The 14,796-nt window shown below is 40.7% G+C and overlaps 1 protein-coding gene across 2 annotated transcripts in view; it reads right to left on the bottom strand.

The window, feature by feature from the left end:
• clcn2c (chloride channel 2c) overlaps positions 1-14,796 on the bottom strand; it is a 141,693-nt gene that overhangs the window by 89,007 nt on the left and 37,890 nt on the right. For both annotated transcript variants that reach the window (XM_070828773.1, XM_070828774.1), the window contains exon 2: positions 6,914-7,064. In XM_070828773.1, the coding sequence (XP_070684874.1) occupies positions 6,914-7,064 (151 nt within the window). The remainder of the gene's footprint in view (positions 1-6,913; positions 7,065-14,796) is intronic.

Raw genomic sequence — 14,796 nt, 5'->3', positions numbered from 1 at the left:
ATCAATGGAAATTTGTGTTGTTTTTTTGTTTTTTTCTCTCTATTATCATCATCTGTGGCAGCCTTGTTCGGCACCTCTGGACTATAATATCTGACTGTATGTACACTAAAGCAGATAAACGTGCGTCACCTTGACCAGCTTCAACAGTAAAATGCTGCTTACACACAGATACATCAGCTGTAACAATTGAATAATGGCACACATGATAATGTGTCACTCAGCTCGGCTGTTGTTCACTTTTACTTTTGATACTAAACGTACCTTTAGCTCATAATACTTTCTGAAACTAGGTGGCCTAAGCTGGCAAGTGTAATCCATCTGACTGTTTGGGAACAAACTGCTCCAAGAAGAGTCAGCATATTTACTACTGAAAACAGCTGGCAAACCTTGTTAAATTTAGATATTTTTAGCTGCAGCACAGCCCTACAAATGCAATGTCAACTGGTCAGTCACGGTGTTCATCTGTTCAAACCACTCTGTTCTGGCTGACTGAAAGAGGCAACACTGTAGATGCCAAGACAAATGAAATGCTCTTTCACCAAGTCACAGTTGGGAGTCATAAACGCAATGAACTTCAGTAGGGCTGCATCTAACGATGACTTTTGTTAGTGATGAATGGTTTGGCCTACGAGACATTAGCAAACAGTGAAAAATGTACATCATTACCTACAGCACAATGTGACCTCATCGAACGTCTCTGTTTGCCTGACAAATAGTCCAAAACATACCATTTATCAAAATACAAAACCAAGAGCAGCAGCAAATGGCCATATCTGAAAACCTGGAACGGACAAATATTGGGGATTTTTGCATAAAAAAGGACTTACACAATTTGCAAACACACAAAATGTGTGCACAAAAATGAACAAAAGCTGGTTGCAATAACAATACTGTTATATGGATGAATTTTGCCTAATGAAACTCAGAATATACTAAAACAGTTATCAAATAGCAACTCAACATCAACTCTTTTCTACCTAACAATTTTGATAACCCATTAGATCCAGTACGATCATACTAATCAATCACTGAAGCATCATCAAGGTGCACCAGCTGATACATCTGCAGCAGACGGAAAGGTAAATGCAGCTTTATGAAACCACCTCACGGTTTACCAGACTTCCATGAATGTCTATTTTTTAACAGAACAAGCTACTGATTGTTTGATCTTGACCAAATGTACAGTTCCTTAGTAAAAGACCCACTCAGCGTTTTCACAGCCTTGGAAAGGGCAGAGGTGCCCTGGCTGATGATGCACGGCTGAGCTGTGCCTCATATTGGAGTGATAGATGTGGAGCATAGCTGCAGGGGCAGAGCCAGTCAAGCCTTAAAAGTCACCTGTTAAAAGCTAAAAAATGAAATGACTAAGTTCTAAAATTCACAGGTGTTATATTGGGCTCCAGGTTCAGGAGCAGCACTGCTGATATGTCAGAGAGACTGTTGAGTAGAAACTTTTATCTACCAAACACTTCTACTTTTTACTTGTGCGGTTTCTAAACAGGTGAAATGACTGTAGGCCTTTTGACTTCCGCATTTTGGCAGGAAACATTAAATAAATTGTAGAGTTTTGCTTTTCATTCTAATGTGTACTAAGCATGTGATTCATTATAAGATGTAAAATGCTTTTCTAACATGGGGCCCTGTCTTTACATACTTTGGTGTCTAAATGACAAATAGGTACAAAAAGTTTGGGAACTGGTCCAGTAGATCTCCTTGGGCTACAGTGGCTTTGGGGCAAGTGTGCCCAATCAAAGTACGTCCACTAAAAGTACTTGTTTTTGCCACTGGAAGGTTTTCATTTGTATTTCATGTCTGACAACAGTATGGAAAGGACCCCTATGGAGACAGACATGTAAGTTCCTTTCTGTTTAACCAGAGACAGCTCTTCAAAGCCACCGGACTCCATTGGCAAAAACAGGAGTTGGTCTATTGCTTCTTTGATTGGTTGGTTTACTTGTGTTATGGTGTAACTTTGGTGTTTTAAATGGTCAGGGTTATTTTTTGTCTTTTTATCTATAGAGTCTGGTGTCTTAAAAAGTCTTAAAAAGGGGAAACATAATGGCTGTTTCTAGCTAAATACTAAGGATCTTACTGGTCCATCTGTGTAAGGATCCTTTACATTTAGACATTTAAATAATAATCTGAGCCCGTCAGTGGGAAAACAAGCACTTTTAGCTGATGTACTTTACTATGTAATGTCATTACATTACATAAAAAACTCTGTGCAGAGTTAATGTTCACACCAAGTCCCAAAAACTTGGGAAATCATAAATCTAAAAAAGATAATCTTTTATACCCTAAAGCAGACACCACATACATACACTATTAATAGCCTCTACATAACAGTGGACTGCCAGCAGCTTCTTGGGACTAAAGGCGCTCTGCCTGCTGCTGCTGCACTGCTGGCCATAATTATGCTACCTGTTGTCCGAGCTGCTCTACTCTCATTAAATTTTGCCTTGAACAATGCCTGGAGCTGCAGGGACTGCCTGGCTGTTGGCAGAGTCGCACCGCCATATAAACACACACGCACACACACACACACACACAGTTAATGCGAAGTTAAAATGATGACAGCTCCTAGTGGGCCAGAGTGTGCAGATGATAGGCTGCAGATTCTGCTGCTGGCTGCAACATTCAGCATCATTAAACACCAGCAAATGCAAATGAAGATATGCGTGTGTTTATATGTATAAAATATACATATCAATACAGTATTTGAGAGCAAGAATAAGAGATTGTGCCGATCTAAGCAGGGGAGTACTGTGCATTTTGTTGACGTGTATGTTTAAGTGAGAGCGAGTGTACCGCCCTGTCTCCCACAGCAGCTGCAGTCATAACCCACAGCAGCAATGAAGAGGAACGAGTGTGTGTGTGTCATTTTCTATCTACATATATTTTCAGCCAGTCACCTCTTGTTTTATGCCTTTACCTCACTGTTTGTGTGTGTTTATGTCTGCCTTCTTCTCATGCAGAGAGAACAGTGTGTGAGGGGCTGCAGTGTGGTCCAGATCAAATCTCCTCTGTTTAAAGCTGCCTGCTGAGGGACGAATCAATTCGACTGCTGGCATTTTTGTGTCCTGCGGAGGGAGATGGATAGCTGACTCATCAGCCGCCAGTGAAACAAGAGCAAAATTCATCAAAGAGATGAGAGCAGAGCGCGCGCACACACACACACACACCTGCAGCATTGAGGACAAAAATATTTAATGTTCGGTGCATTGAGCACTTCTCAACAGCAGGGGGCGCTCCACTTACACAGAACAGGCAGCTGCACTGGGGAAAACATGCAACTGACATGCTGAACAGCATTTCAGCAGCGACTTAATTCAGTGAGTTTGATCTCTAATCATTCAGACATACAAGGAAATAGAAAATGCCAGGTTGGAAACTATGCAGCCAGGATCAGAGGACAAATGAGACAGAGGATAAACTAACTGGTCCCTGCTTCAGAGCTTCTGGGTGACATTTCTGAATTACTGAAGTGGTGGTCCCCTAATTGGCCATCAGATGAAGCCTGGTTGCAGGACACTAGGTTATTCTTTAAAGCATAGGTGTGTCTTAACTTAATAGCCAGGTGCTGGTATAATCAGTGAAACAGGTTTTACTTGGTGTAATCAGGCCTCCCATTCACATTGGCCTTGACAATATCTCATCCTAATGCACTTCTAATACAAAAGAGGAAGGACAAAACCCACAGTCCTCAGTCCCTGTGAAAATCCCTGTAATCATGTAGGCAACTGACTACTGTTTTAAGACACACTTGAAAAACAGTGAACCTGTCCTTAAGAAGATTAAATACACAATCAGGGGATCATTCAGTTCTTCTTAAAATGGGAACCCTATAAAAGAAGGCCATTATATATCTCCTACTTACTTGAATCTATCCCAAACCAAATTAAAACTTCTGATCATATTTCAGACAAAGTTATAATTAGGATCATATGAGGTTAAACAGAGGCTGGAGAATTATCCATGATAAATAGTGATTGAATTTATTGAAAGGTTTGGCCTGGGTGTATGTTCTTTTCCTGTATTATTCACACCATTATTAGTATTTATTGTCATTATGTGAATGTAAATGTATGTCAGATAGATGTGTAATCAAATGTCAACATAATATTTCAGTGACTTGTTTTTCATATGTAGACTTTACATATGAAAAACAAGTCACTCATAGTGAATGCAAAAAAAGGTAAACCAATAAAAACTGCTCTGTCACACTGGTGCCACCCCTGCCTCGACCGTCTCCTTTCTCTTTTAGTGACTGTAAACGTCTAGTAGATGTAAAGGAATGTAATTTATTGTGGTTCCTAATTTGTATATTATACAGTCATCTGCTTTGTATATCTATCTATCTATCTATCATCACACATCTGTAACATTCTCACAGTCAGAATCGAAATGAGTGCAGCAGAAACAAAGACTTTGTTTTTTTATTTTTTTATTCCACACATTTTTCGTCCTTTGCAAAACCTGCTGCCTACATTACCCACAGTGCAACTCGATTGCTGACAGTTCGGTCAAAGATTTGGGCTTGTTATGCTAGAAGCAGCTAGCGTAGCCTCGAACTGCTTCTCTCAGGTAGAGATGAGCAGTGGGCTGCTGCACGCACTTCTTTGGAACTCCACACATTTCTTAAATTCAGTTTCAGACTTGCCCCAACCAAGGCTGACTCAAGTGACATCACTTGAGGCAATTTATTCAACTAGCTCTCTCTGGAGACGCAAAAGTCTTCGTACAACTATTTTACCATATGCAGTAGAGCTCCCAAACATCTTGCAACATACTTTCAAGTGTAGACTAGGTTTTTAAATTTTCTTAAAAAGAAACAGGGACCTGTCAATAAAAAAACTCAAGATGCACACCTTATACATTTGTGAATGAGAAGTGTGTATGTTTGTGTGTACATGATACATAATGTTATTTCTAGGGTTTTTTAGCACAGCAAAATTTCATTGCACTACTTGGTGCAATGACACTAAAACTTTCAGATTCTGATTCTGCGCTGATCACTCAACAAAATGATCATTTAAAGCAGGGAAGAGAAAAGAAGAGATGGAGAGATGTTGGGACAAAAAAGAGAGAAGGACAGTGAGAGAGAGAGAGAGAGAGAGAGAGAGAGAGAGCAAGTGTGGTGATGTAAATCTCATTATCAAGATGGATCTTTGTATAAACAAAGCATGACCCCAAACACACAACATCACACACACACACACACACACACACACCACCATCAATTGCAGATAGTAAGTAAAACACCATCTCTCATCTTCCACATGCATCTGAATGACATTCCCTGCTTGTGTTTACAGCGTTTTTATCCTGTTACTGTATGCATCCCATACACAATCCTATCTAATCCCATTATCTTTTGACACACACACACACACACACACACACACTTAATTATTATTACTATCACCACCAGCAGCACAAAGACAAAGTGGGGGACTGTTTTCCAGCCGTGCACTAAATGCCATACACACATCCACAGCAAAGGATTTCTGTTGTGACGATTGTTCAGCGCTGCAGCATTTCCCCTCCTTTCTTTCCCACTGCTCAACATGATCAATGCTCCCAGAGCGAAAAGCAGCAAGGCACTACGTCTATTTTAGACCAGCCAAGTACTTTTCGTAGTACATTTCCAACACTAAAGGCAATGTTCAACTGATGTTCCCCCTTTGGGCAGTAATGCTTCAGCTGGCTCAGGAGTGTGTCCTGTTACTAGTTCTCCTAATGGGGATGATATAATGCACTTACTAATCCTAAAAGTTACCACTGTAGCTGTGATGTTCTCTGACTTTTCTGAACTGGAGTGATCAGCAAAGACCATTAGAGGGGTGATTCTGAACAAAAAAGAAAACTTCAGATAACTGGTCTCCAAAAGCCTCACAGATTAGAGTCAACTCTCTTAATGATGCCACAGGGACAGTCAGGTGTGGAGCTCCATCAGAAGGGCTCCTGAGACCCCGAGCAGCTGTCCAATCAGTAGACTGGTGCTCAGACTAACTGTAAAATCTGATGTTCAGTGACATTAAAATACATGTGAAAGGTTGAGTGAAGCACTGTCCCTGACCTTTTTAGTACCGCAGAGCACTGTGTTCCATGGCACACCTCGTTATCAAGAGCTTTAAAATATCCCAGACAAGCCCGGTATATCACATAAGAGGAGATGTAAAGAACTAGATAAAATGCTGCTGGCCGAGAAGCACACTGTATTAAAATTTTAAGGGGAAAAACTGCAGTTGTAGGATGACTTTATTTCACGGTAATGAAGATAGTGTGAAAAGCCGAAAGGCTTGTTAATGCAACGTTTTCTTTCAAACTGAAGCCAATTTCAGCTGCTCCACATGTGTTACTGCCACATATAAAGTGGTACGGATAGGACAGTCTCCACTGCTGCGGTGCTGAGCGGAGATGATGTGTGGGTGCTTGTTACGCAGCGTGGTATTTTATGAATCTGAACTATAATAGGAAAGTTTTTGGAATCAAGGGTTTTTGATTAGGCAGTGAAATTATGACCCACATTTCTGCACTTCTTAAAACACAAACTGGCTGGAAAAGGTTGAATCTTGCTGATTTAACGCGTATCAGGTTTTCTTACCTTCTTTTAACGGTTCATCCAGAACTATTAAGGGTTTAATGAGGAGCTATTTAAGCATATAAAATGATTATTTCTGTAATTGCAATGATGCGACTGACTTCTTCTGACATTGGTTTGCATCTTTGCATCCATATTAAATCCACCTAAAGCTGCCACACATATTCTGGGGAATTCTATCCAAAAATATAAAAACTTTGCGTAACTTAACATATGCTGACAGGATTAGTTTAAATTTCAAGTGGATCTGTTTGAACAGTTGTTGCTCATCCATCCCCCTCAGTGCTGACCATGTGGTATGAAACTTACTGCGACACTTGGCACAGCGTCCCTTGTCATACTCCAGCAGGTCCAGGGTCCGGCTCCGGTCGCTGACTGATCGCCTCTGCCCGCTCTCCCTCAGCCGAGCTGCCTCCTCTTTGGCGTACACCCCGAGCTCCTGGGTGTAGCGCCCATACATCTGGAAACAGACACAGTAAGGGCATTAGCTCATGTATATTCGATGCACACAAACATTCCCCACACGCTCTCAGCAAGCAGAGAATTTTTCCAGAGGTGCAATTAATTCATTTCACATTTAAACAACCGTACTGCATCTTCTCTGATAATGAAATATGAAGTGAGTTGGTGAAAGAAACAGGAGGATGTAGAGACTGGTGTGGTAGAGGGAGGAACAGTAGCAAAGACAGATACAGGCTAAATCCACACTTTCTTTTTAAAATGTGTTTTAGTGTGTAAAAAGTGTTTTAGCACGGTTTTAGAAATAATCTTTGTCCATACTAACATGCCTGAAAACACATATCACATGATCATTCACGTACACCGGGCATGCGTGTGGCGGTGTAAACAGGAAGCAGATTGCCTGCTCGGTGGTTGGTTGCTTAGCTGCAGAACATACTATGGAGGAAAAGCAATGGCGAAAAATGAGACCAGATATTTCTTTGCTCGGTCTGGCGAAAAGGTGGAACTGTTGCTGAAAGTCAGTAAAAGGGAAAGACGCATTGTGACTGATCAAATCCAATCAAGGAGCAAACATGAGTTATCGTTTAACGGTCTCCATTTCCACCAGTCGAGCGTAAAACACAATGGCTGAATTTTCAAACTAAAACGGGGTAAAGCCTTGGTTTTAACCCCTTAATAGCCACCATAGAACAAGCCAGAGCATATCTTTACATTTTTACATGCTGTAATGCCATTTTTTGGATCATTTTAATTTGCTATAAATCAATACAACCTTTATATCCCAAGTTTATAATAACATGCATAGAGACATAGAGTTTTTTTGGTTTTTTTTACACATATTTTTCTAAATAAGAAAACCACATGATAGTTCATGCTCACAACGTGATATCCGCGGTCTGGATTATAATGTTTTCGTTGTGTGTGCTTTATACTGGATTTCTGCAAACACATAAGTGGAAAGAAACAGCGCTCTGGGACACGTTGAAAGCGTGATATAAAAGTGTAACTCCTCTGGCAAAAAGAATTATTGCTCTATCTTATTTGGTTGCAATTCTACCAGCACTGAAAAATAGATATGCAATGGGGTTGGAAAACACCAACGTAATGTGGAGGCAAGGCATAAACATGGCAAAGTTATGTGTTTTAAAAGGAAAACGTATTAGCGTGGATGTGGCCACAGTGCAGTGCTGCCGACCCGCTGTGTTCCCTTTTCTTTTAACCTTATAATGACCTGGAAGACTTCTGAAGCATCGAGGCCATCACCCCCTCTAAAGGTCAGAGCTCAGCCAACAGGTCAGTGTGGGGCAATACTGAATAGCACAAAGTGCAGAAACATCTTTCTTTGTCTCTCAGCCTCTGTCTCTTATTCTGTAAAGTACCCCCAGTTGTAAAGTTGTAAAAGTTATCCTTTGACTTTAAGGAAACACACACACACACACACACACACCCTCACAGTATCAGCAATGAACCCAATAACTTCTTACTTGAGCCAAACTGGTCAAGTCTGAACCTTAACTGTGACCCCAGCATAACAACCCACACACACACACACACACACACACACGCTCATCCCGAAACTACATACACACTCTTTAACACACATAAATATATACACACACACACACACAAAAGAAGTCAAGTCAGCAGTACAAGACAGGAAGCACCGCCCATACACCAGCTCCCCCTCCCATCATGCTCCAGGATGGTGCGCAGGAACAAGGGCACTAATGATTTCCTCAGCAACACAGCAACATATTCAAAACACTCTACAGGTCAATCAAGGCCATCAACGCTGATTTCAGCAGCATGACTCAGGTTCTGATGGCAAACGTTGGATATTAGTAATAACAACCATCAAACATCACTATTTCCATATCGACACATGGAGCCTAAGGGTTTTCTTAGCACAGGATGTTCTGCACTTCAGCGAAAGAAGGTCAAAACCTGCCTCATTACAGGTTGGCCAGATGGAGGCCCTACAGGTAGCAACATTACTGCAACTTCTATACCTGAAAAACTTCTCAATCTGAATATCTAATGACCAGATACATTTATTTTCCTGGGATTATAAGAAACAAACATAAATATAAAAGAATATCATTTGTGCCAGATCATTAGCCAGCCACTTTGGATTCATGCAATAACTACTATTTAATCAGTCCTGCAAAACTGATCTGACTGTGACAAAATTTAGCTCACAGTACATTTGAACTTCCCAGATTACAGCCATTACTCTTCAAAGTCCAAATCCTGTGGCGCACAGTCGAAGCCCACAGTGAGCGGGGAAACAGGCAATTGAAAGTACAGCACTCTTTCCGAAACGCACAGCGCTAACCCATCTGACTTCATACGAGTCTGTCTGCTTGTGAGAGGACCCAAAGATGGTGTCAGACTACATGTGGTCATACTGAACAGAACCAACAATGGAACTAAATCTGCAGGGTTTTTTCCAACAGACTGCAGGCTGTCAGGTACATTTCAGCTGCGTTTGTAAGGCTTACAGTAGCTACAGTGTATTTTCATTTTGAAATGAAATGACGCACAAGCTTCAACCTGTTTTTCCTTTGTTGATGGTGTTTTAAGTGTTGGTGTCATCATCAGTATGACCTAAATAAGAAATATGATAATTACGGTTACAATTGAAAAAAAAACGATCGGCAACCTGTTTTCTTTGACGAAGACAAGACATTGTCAGGACAAAGCAGATGAAATATTCGTATATGCTGACAAAAAGTTGACTAAAATGGAATTTGAACACAAAACAAAATATCAATATTAATATTAATATTAATTAATGAATTAAGGAGACAAATTCCACACTCAAACAACCATGTTAATCAAAATTTATATTCCTGCACACCTGGATTATCTTCCCAGTGGCACATCTTCAGTGCAGTCCCAATAGTGCTGGAGCCTGGAACTAACCACTCCCCTTACAGCCTCAGAAGTTACACAAAGCAAAAGGGTGACCTAAAAACAAACAATAGCAACAATGGGGCTTTGGTGATCCTTTTCTAAGTCATGTTTTCTGCAAAGTTCAGCAAGACCATTAATATCTGCAACAGATGCATAGGGAACCATCCAACAGCTGTAAAAAAAATACAAATTAAATTGTCCCTAAACCAAAAATGTCACACCTGCTGGTGGTGTAAATTCAGCAGGACGCATCCTCCGGAGAACATGAATGTCTATGTCCATGGCAATCCACGTCATAGTTGTTGAGACTGCATGTCAGGTGTTTCTGATGGGACCAAAGCAGTTTACTGACGGACAAATCGAGCAGCCGACCTGCCATGCCATTGGCCACTGGTAGAGCCAATGTCGGTAACATGGCTAAAAATGAGGTAACATTTTGACCCATTCTGCCGTGGTGCTAAAACATAGCTTTTACAGTTTGTAAGGACACATAATGTGAGTGTCTTCAATAACCTCAAGGTGGAGCAAGTGAGCTCCTTTAAGTACCTAAGGACCGTCTTAGACTAATCCTGTACATTCACAGATCACGTGGAACCCAAAAAAGCCCAGCAAAGACTCTTCCTATTGCATAATACTGAGGAGGATTTTTGAAGTCAGCCAGTGCACTTAAAGCAGAGTTCACAAATTCATAATTGAAAATATACTAATTTTTTATATTGTGTCATGGTACGAGCACATAAATACAAGCAAGACAAAGCTTTCCAAAGAAGTCGAGCTGGGAAGCCCAATTACTGGCTGCAAACAAACCCAACTGTCCTATCACCATGGCAAAGCAGTCCAAAATCCACCATCTAAATTCTCATTTCAGCAACTGCATTCAGGTCAGAGGTACAGAGTCCCCTGTGCAACGAAAAACCTCTATAGAAAATTGTTTGTCCCTGTTGCCATAAAATATCTTAATCAGTAAGGACATCCACTCTTTAATCTCAGCACACCACACATCATATCTATTATCTAACCCCGACTCAAACCTCACCATCGAATGAATACCTGGTGCTTCTATTGTGTTTGTCTGGATGGATGTTTGGATGGATGTCATGCTATGTGTTTTTAACGCATCTTTTGAACATGTAAGGCAAAGATGAATGTCTTCCTCTTGTAAGGATGAAAAAAAAATGGGATTCATTCAATGTGTTGCACTTAGTTTACTGCAGTAAGGCTAAATACATTGTCTGAAAGTTTCATAAAGTTGTTATTGTTTGCCAACTGGGTTTTAGACAACTAGAAATTGACATGAAATGAGGATGAAGTCACCTAAATATGACTCAAACTCTGTCTTGTGATGTCAGAGCGCAGACGAAGGCTACATCTGAAATTAGCTAGGTCACATGGTATAAAGTTTCAACATTCACCATCAGTTTAAAATATAAATACTGGCGTGACCTTGACAAAATGCATACTCTTTCCATGTCACAACAAAGGCACTTCCGTTTTTTACTTTGAGACTTATATGGTTATATTTACAAAGCAAAAGGTACGTTGCTGTTTGTGTTCTAATAATCAAATGTCCAGATTCACTAAATTTCCTTGGGTGTCAGGATAAAGGAGAAGCTTGCATCAGGTCTACATTTCTTGGAACGTGACCCCTATGGCCTGAAGTGTTTAGATATCATACACACAGGCAGGTGCACCCACACACACACACACACACACACACACACACACACACACACACTCACAATGCTGAACTGTGAATGATGACAGATATTCACTTGGCACCTTATAAACACCGTCTGCCATGCATATAAACAGAAGGCCGGATATTTTTAGCCACACACAAACACACACACACACACACACACACACACACTAAATTTGTGTGAACTTTAATCCTCAGTAGTTCACCACTGTTTTACTGGGGTCAATGATCACACCCGTTTGGATGACAGCAACACATGATTTTAAATTGCATAGTCAGTCAATACACAATATCAAGGACATTAACCTAAATAAATTCACAGATAGAATGGGCTCAAGTCATATTTGAGATGGTCTCAGATCAAACAAAGAGTAGAGTTTGATCAAGAGTTTGACAGGCCCAGCACCATGCTGTGAACAGGCTTGCTACTGTTGTTCAAGACAGGGCTGCAGTTCTCAGGAACAAGTCCTATCCATATCAAACATGCTTGGTATTTGTAAAGCTTTGCCAATCGTATCGCAGGTCAATACAATTCCAGCAGTCTCTGTCACTGGCATCAGCGCTAGTATCAGCAACAGTTGTGATTTTATTGAATGGATCAGGCATGACCCAAACTGATTTACATTCAACAGTATTTCTCAAAATCAAATAGCTTATTGCACTTAAAAATTGCACAAGCCTGAAAGCAGTATTGCTGTCCCTATTTAAAGCTTGAGCATTCTTCAAACAAATTGCTTACTGGATGGTCAATGTCCAAGACCCCCTTTCATTGGAAAGGGAGAAGAAAATTGAAAAAGCATGTGTTCATGCCTAAGCCAGGTAGGTGACCATCTGTGTTTCAGAACTTGGCCATAAGTAGGCTGTCTGAGGCCAGCAACAGCTTGAAATGTGTCCCCTATAGATGCCTATCTGCATAATTTGAGCACTTCAAGTTGTTGGTGTAGGCTCGTGTTGATTTCTACATATGAGAAGCAAGCAGGATGCTTCCAAATTTCTTTATGGAAGTTCACTACTGGGAACTGTGTGCATTTGTGCTAAAGCCATGAACTTTAATGGACCACCTGCCACTCTAACATGACCTTATTTATCCATGTATAGTAAAGCTCTGAAGAACCGATGAAAAGGAGCCCCCCCACCACCACAGACTGCTCCTTCAGTGGAGAGCACCTAAAACTGCCTGACTCAGGCTTTTTGAGAGCTCTGTGCTTAAGGTGGCTTAACTGAACCGGGAAAGAGATGATGGACTTTTCTGGTGGGGCAAGAGAGCACAGCAAGGGAGAGTGTCCCTGTGTCTGTCAGCGAGTTATGAGTTGGCACAAAGCTCTGAGGTGAGATCCCAGACTCAGAAGTGGCCATGCTTCACCAGTGTTGGATATTATGGATTCTGATTGAAATTGTGCTCATCAGTTCCACTGCTTAATGAATCCTGTCTCCTGTTTGTGCCATTAATTAGGTAAGAACTAAAAGGTGAATATGTTGTAAGCCAAAACTTTATTTTACGGAACACATCCCCTTTCTTTCTATACATAAGTTGACTCTCCACCATGAACATGCTACCATCAGCTGATTCTTGTGCAATTAATACAAGTAAGACCAACAAAAATTCTGTAACAATTCTGCAGCAAATCATCTCATTATACAGACTTCTATGTGTAAATGACTTAAAACCTTATTTTCAAGCACTGATTACATAGTTTTGTACCATTAAAGCTTAAGAAGCCAATTTATTTTTGGTGTAATTGGGCAAAAATGACATAATAACCTATCAGCATGTTGTAATTTGTGTGCTCTGAAAGAAAACTTGACTTCTGCACCTTCTTTTGGCAAGGCTTTCAAGCTTTAAAAAAGCCAGCATGTGGCCAATCACGGGCCGCTCAGAAAGTGTGTTCCAAATGCAGATGTACGCGCATGTCCCTTCAGATATCAGTGAAAACCTGATTCAATGATAAAGTGTCTCCTGCTGAAAAAGTTGCTATTCCAGCATTGGCAGTATCTGTCCACACTGCAAAGCAACCCAACCAGAGGAAGACGGACTTATCAACCTGAGAGTCTAAAAGAAAGGAAGACAATAAACGCAATAAAACACAAGTCAACTTCATTGGGGGGGGGGGGGTATTAGGTTGTGTCAGGGCTATATTATAAGACCTTTCATAATACATCAATATGTGTGTATGTAGATTTACAATGAAAGCAGTGGTGAGTGGTTAAGTTGAATGTTGCTGATAAGACTGATAAGCTGATAGTTTAGCCTCTTCCTGACTGTAACATTAGCCAAAGCCTGCAGTTAATTCAGGTTCATGTTTCTGTAACATTACATAATGGCGCCTAGATTGGGATGATTGAAGCTTCCAACTTAATTTTCTGTTAATATCCAATTGTGTTGCAGTTGTCTGTAACGTCCTGCCCGTAGATGTATTGTGAAAGCCGGGGTTGAGTGACTATGTGAACATTGCTAATAGTAGCCGAGAGCTGCAGCTAATTCCAGTTAGCTTTTACAAGCAAATCATTTTCACTTTACTTATCCACGTTTGCAAAGAAAACAGGACAGTACAGTGTGCCAACATTGTGATCACAGTTACGGTTGGGATGTTTGAGATGGGCTTATGACAGAGGGAGAGAGGAGCCTTTTCCAGATTTCAGCCTACTGCAGCTTTAATGCCTTTTGACATACAGTACCAGTCAAAAGTTTGGACACACCTTCTAATTGTTTTTCTTTATTTTTACTATTCACGACATCATTCCCTAAGTGGTCCTTCAGAGTTTTGATGTCTTCATTATTAAAAACCATTGAATGAGGAGGTGTGTTTGAATGGTACTGTATTTAAGCATACTTCTGAGCATTAGCTCAACACTATGCACCTGCGTAAACACTTTTGTAACCCGTGATGTGGACCAAAACGCAATCAGACCAAACTTCACCTTACAGGCAGATCAAGTAGGATTTGTCAGTTGTGTTTGTTAAGGATAGAGTGCTCACCAGCATATGAAAGTCAGCCCCAAATGCACTCTTGTTTGGAAAAGAGTTTTATCAGCTACCATTTTTGCATTTTTTTCCAGCACTGTCCATTGCATTTACATAGCTTCTTCTTGGCTGTGCTTATGATCTAGCACCTGG

Source organism: Pempheris klunzingeri, chromosome 4 (genome assembly GCF_042242105.1).
Source record: "Pempheris klunzingeri isolate RE-2024b chromosome 4, fPemKlu1.hap1, whole genome shotgun sequence".
NCBI lineage: Eukaryota > Metazoa > Chordata > Actinopteri > Acropomatiformes > Pempheridae > Pempheris > Pempheris klunzingeri.
The sequence above is the reverse complement of the archived record's forward strand: the minus strand, read 5'-3'. Positions and strand labels throughout refer to the sequence as shown.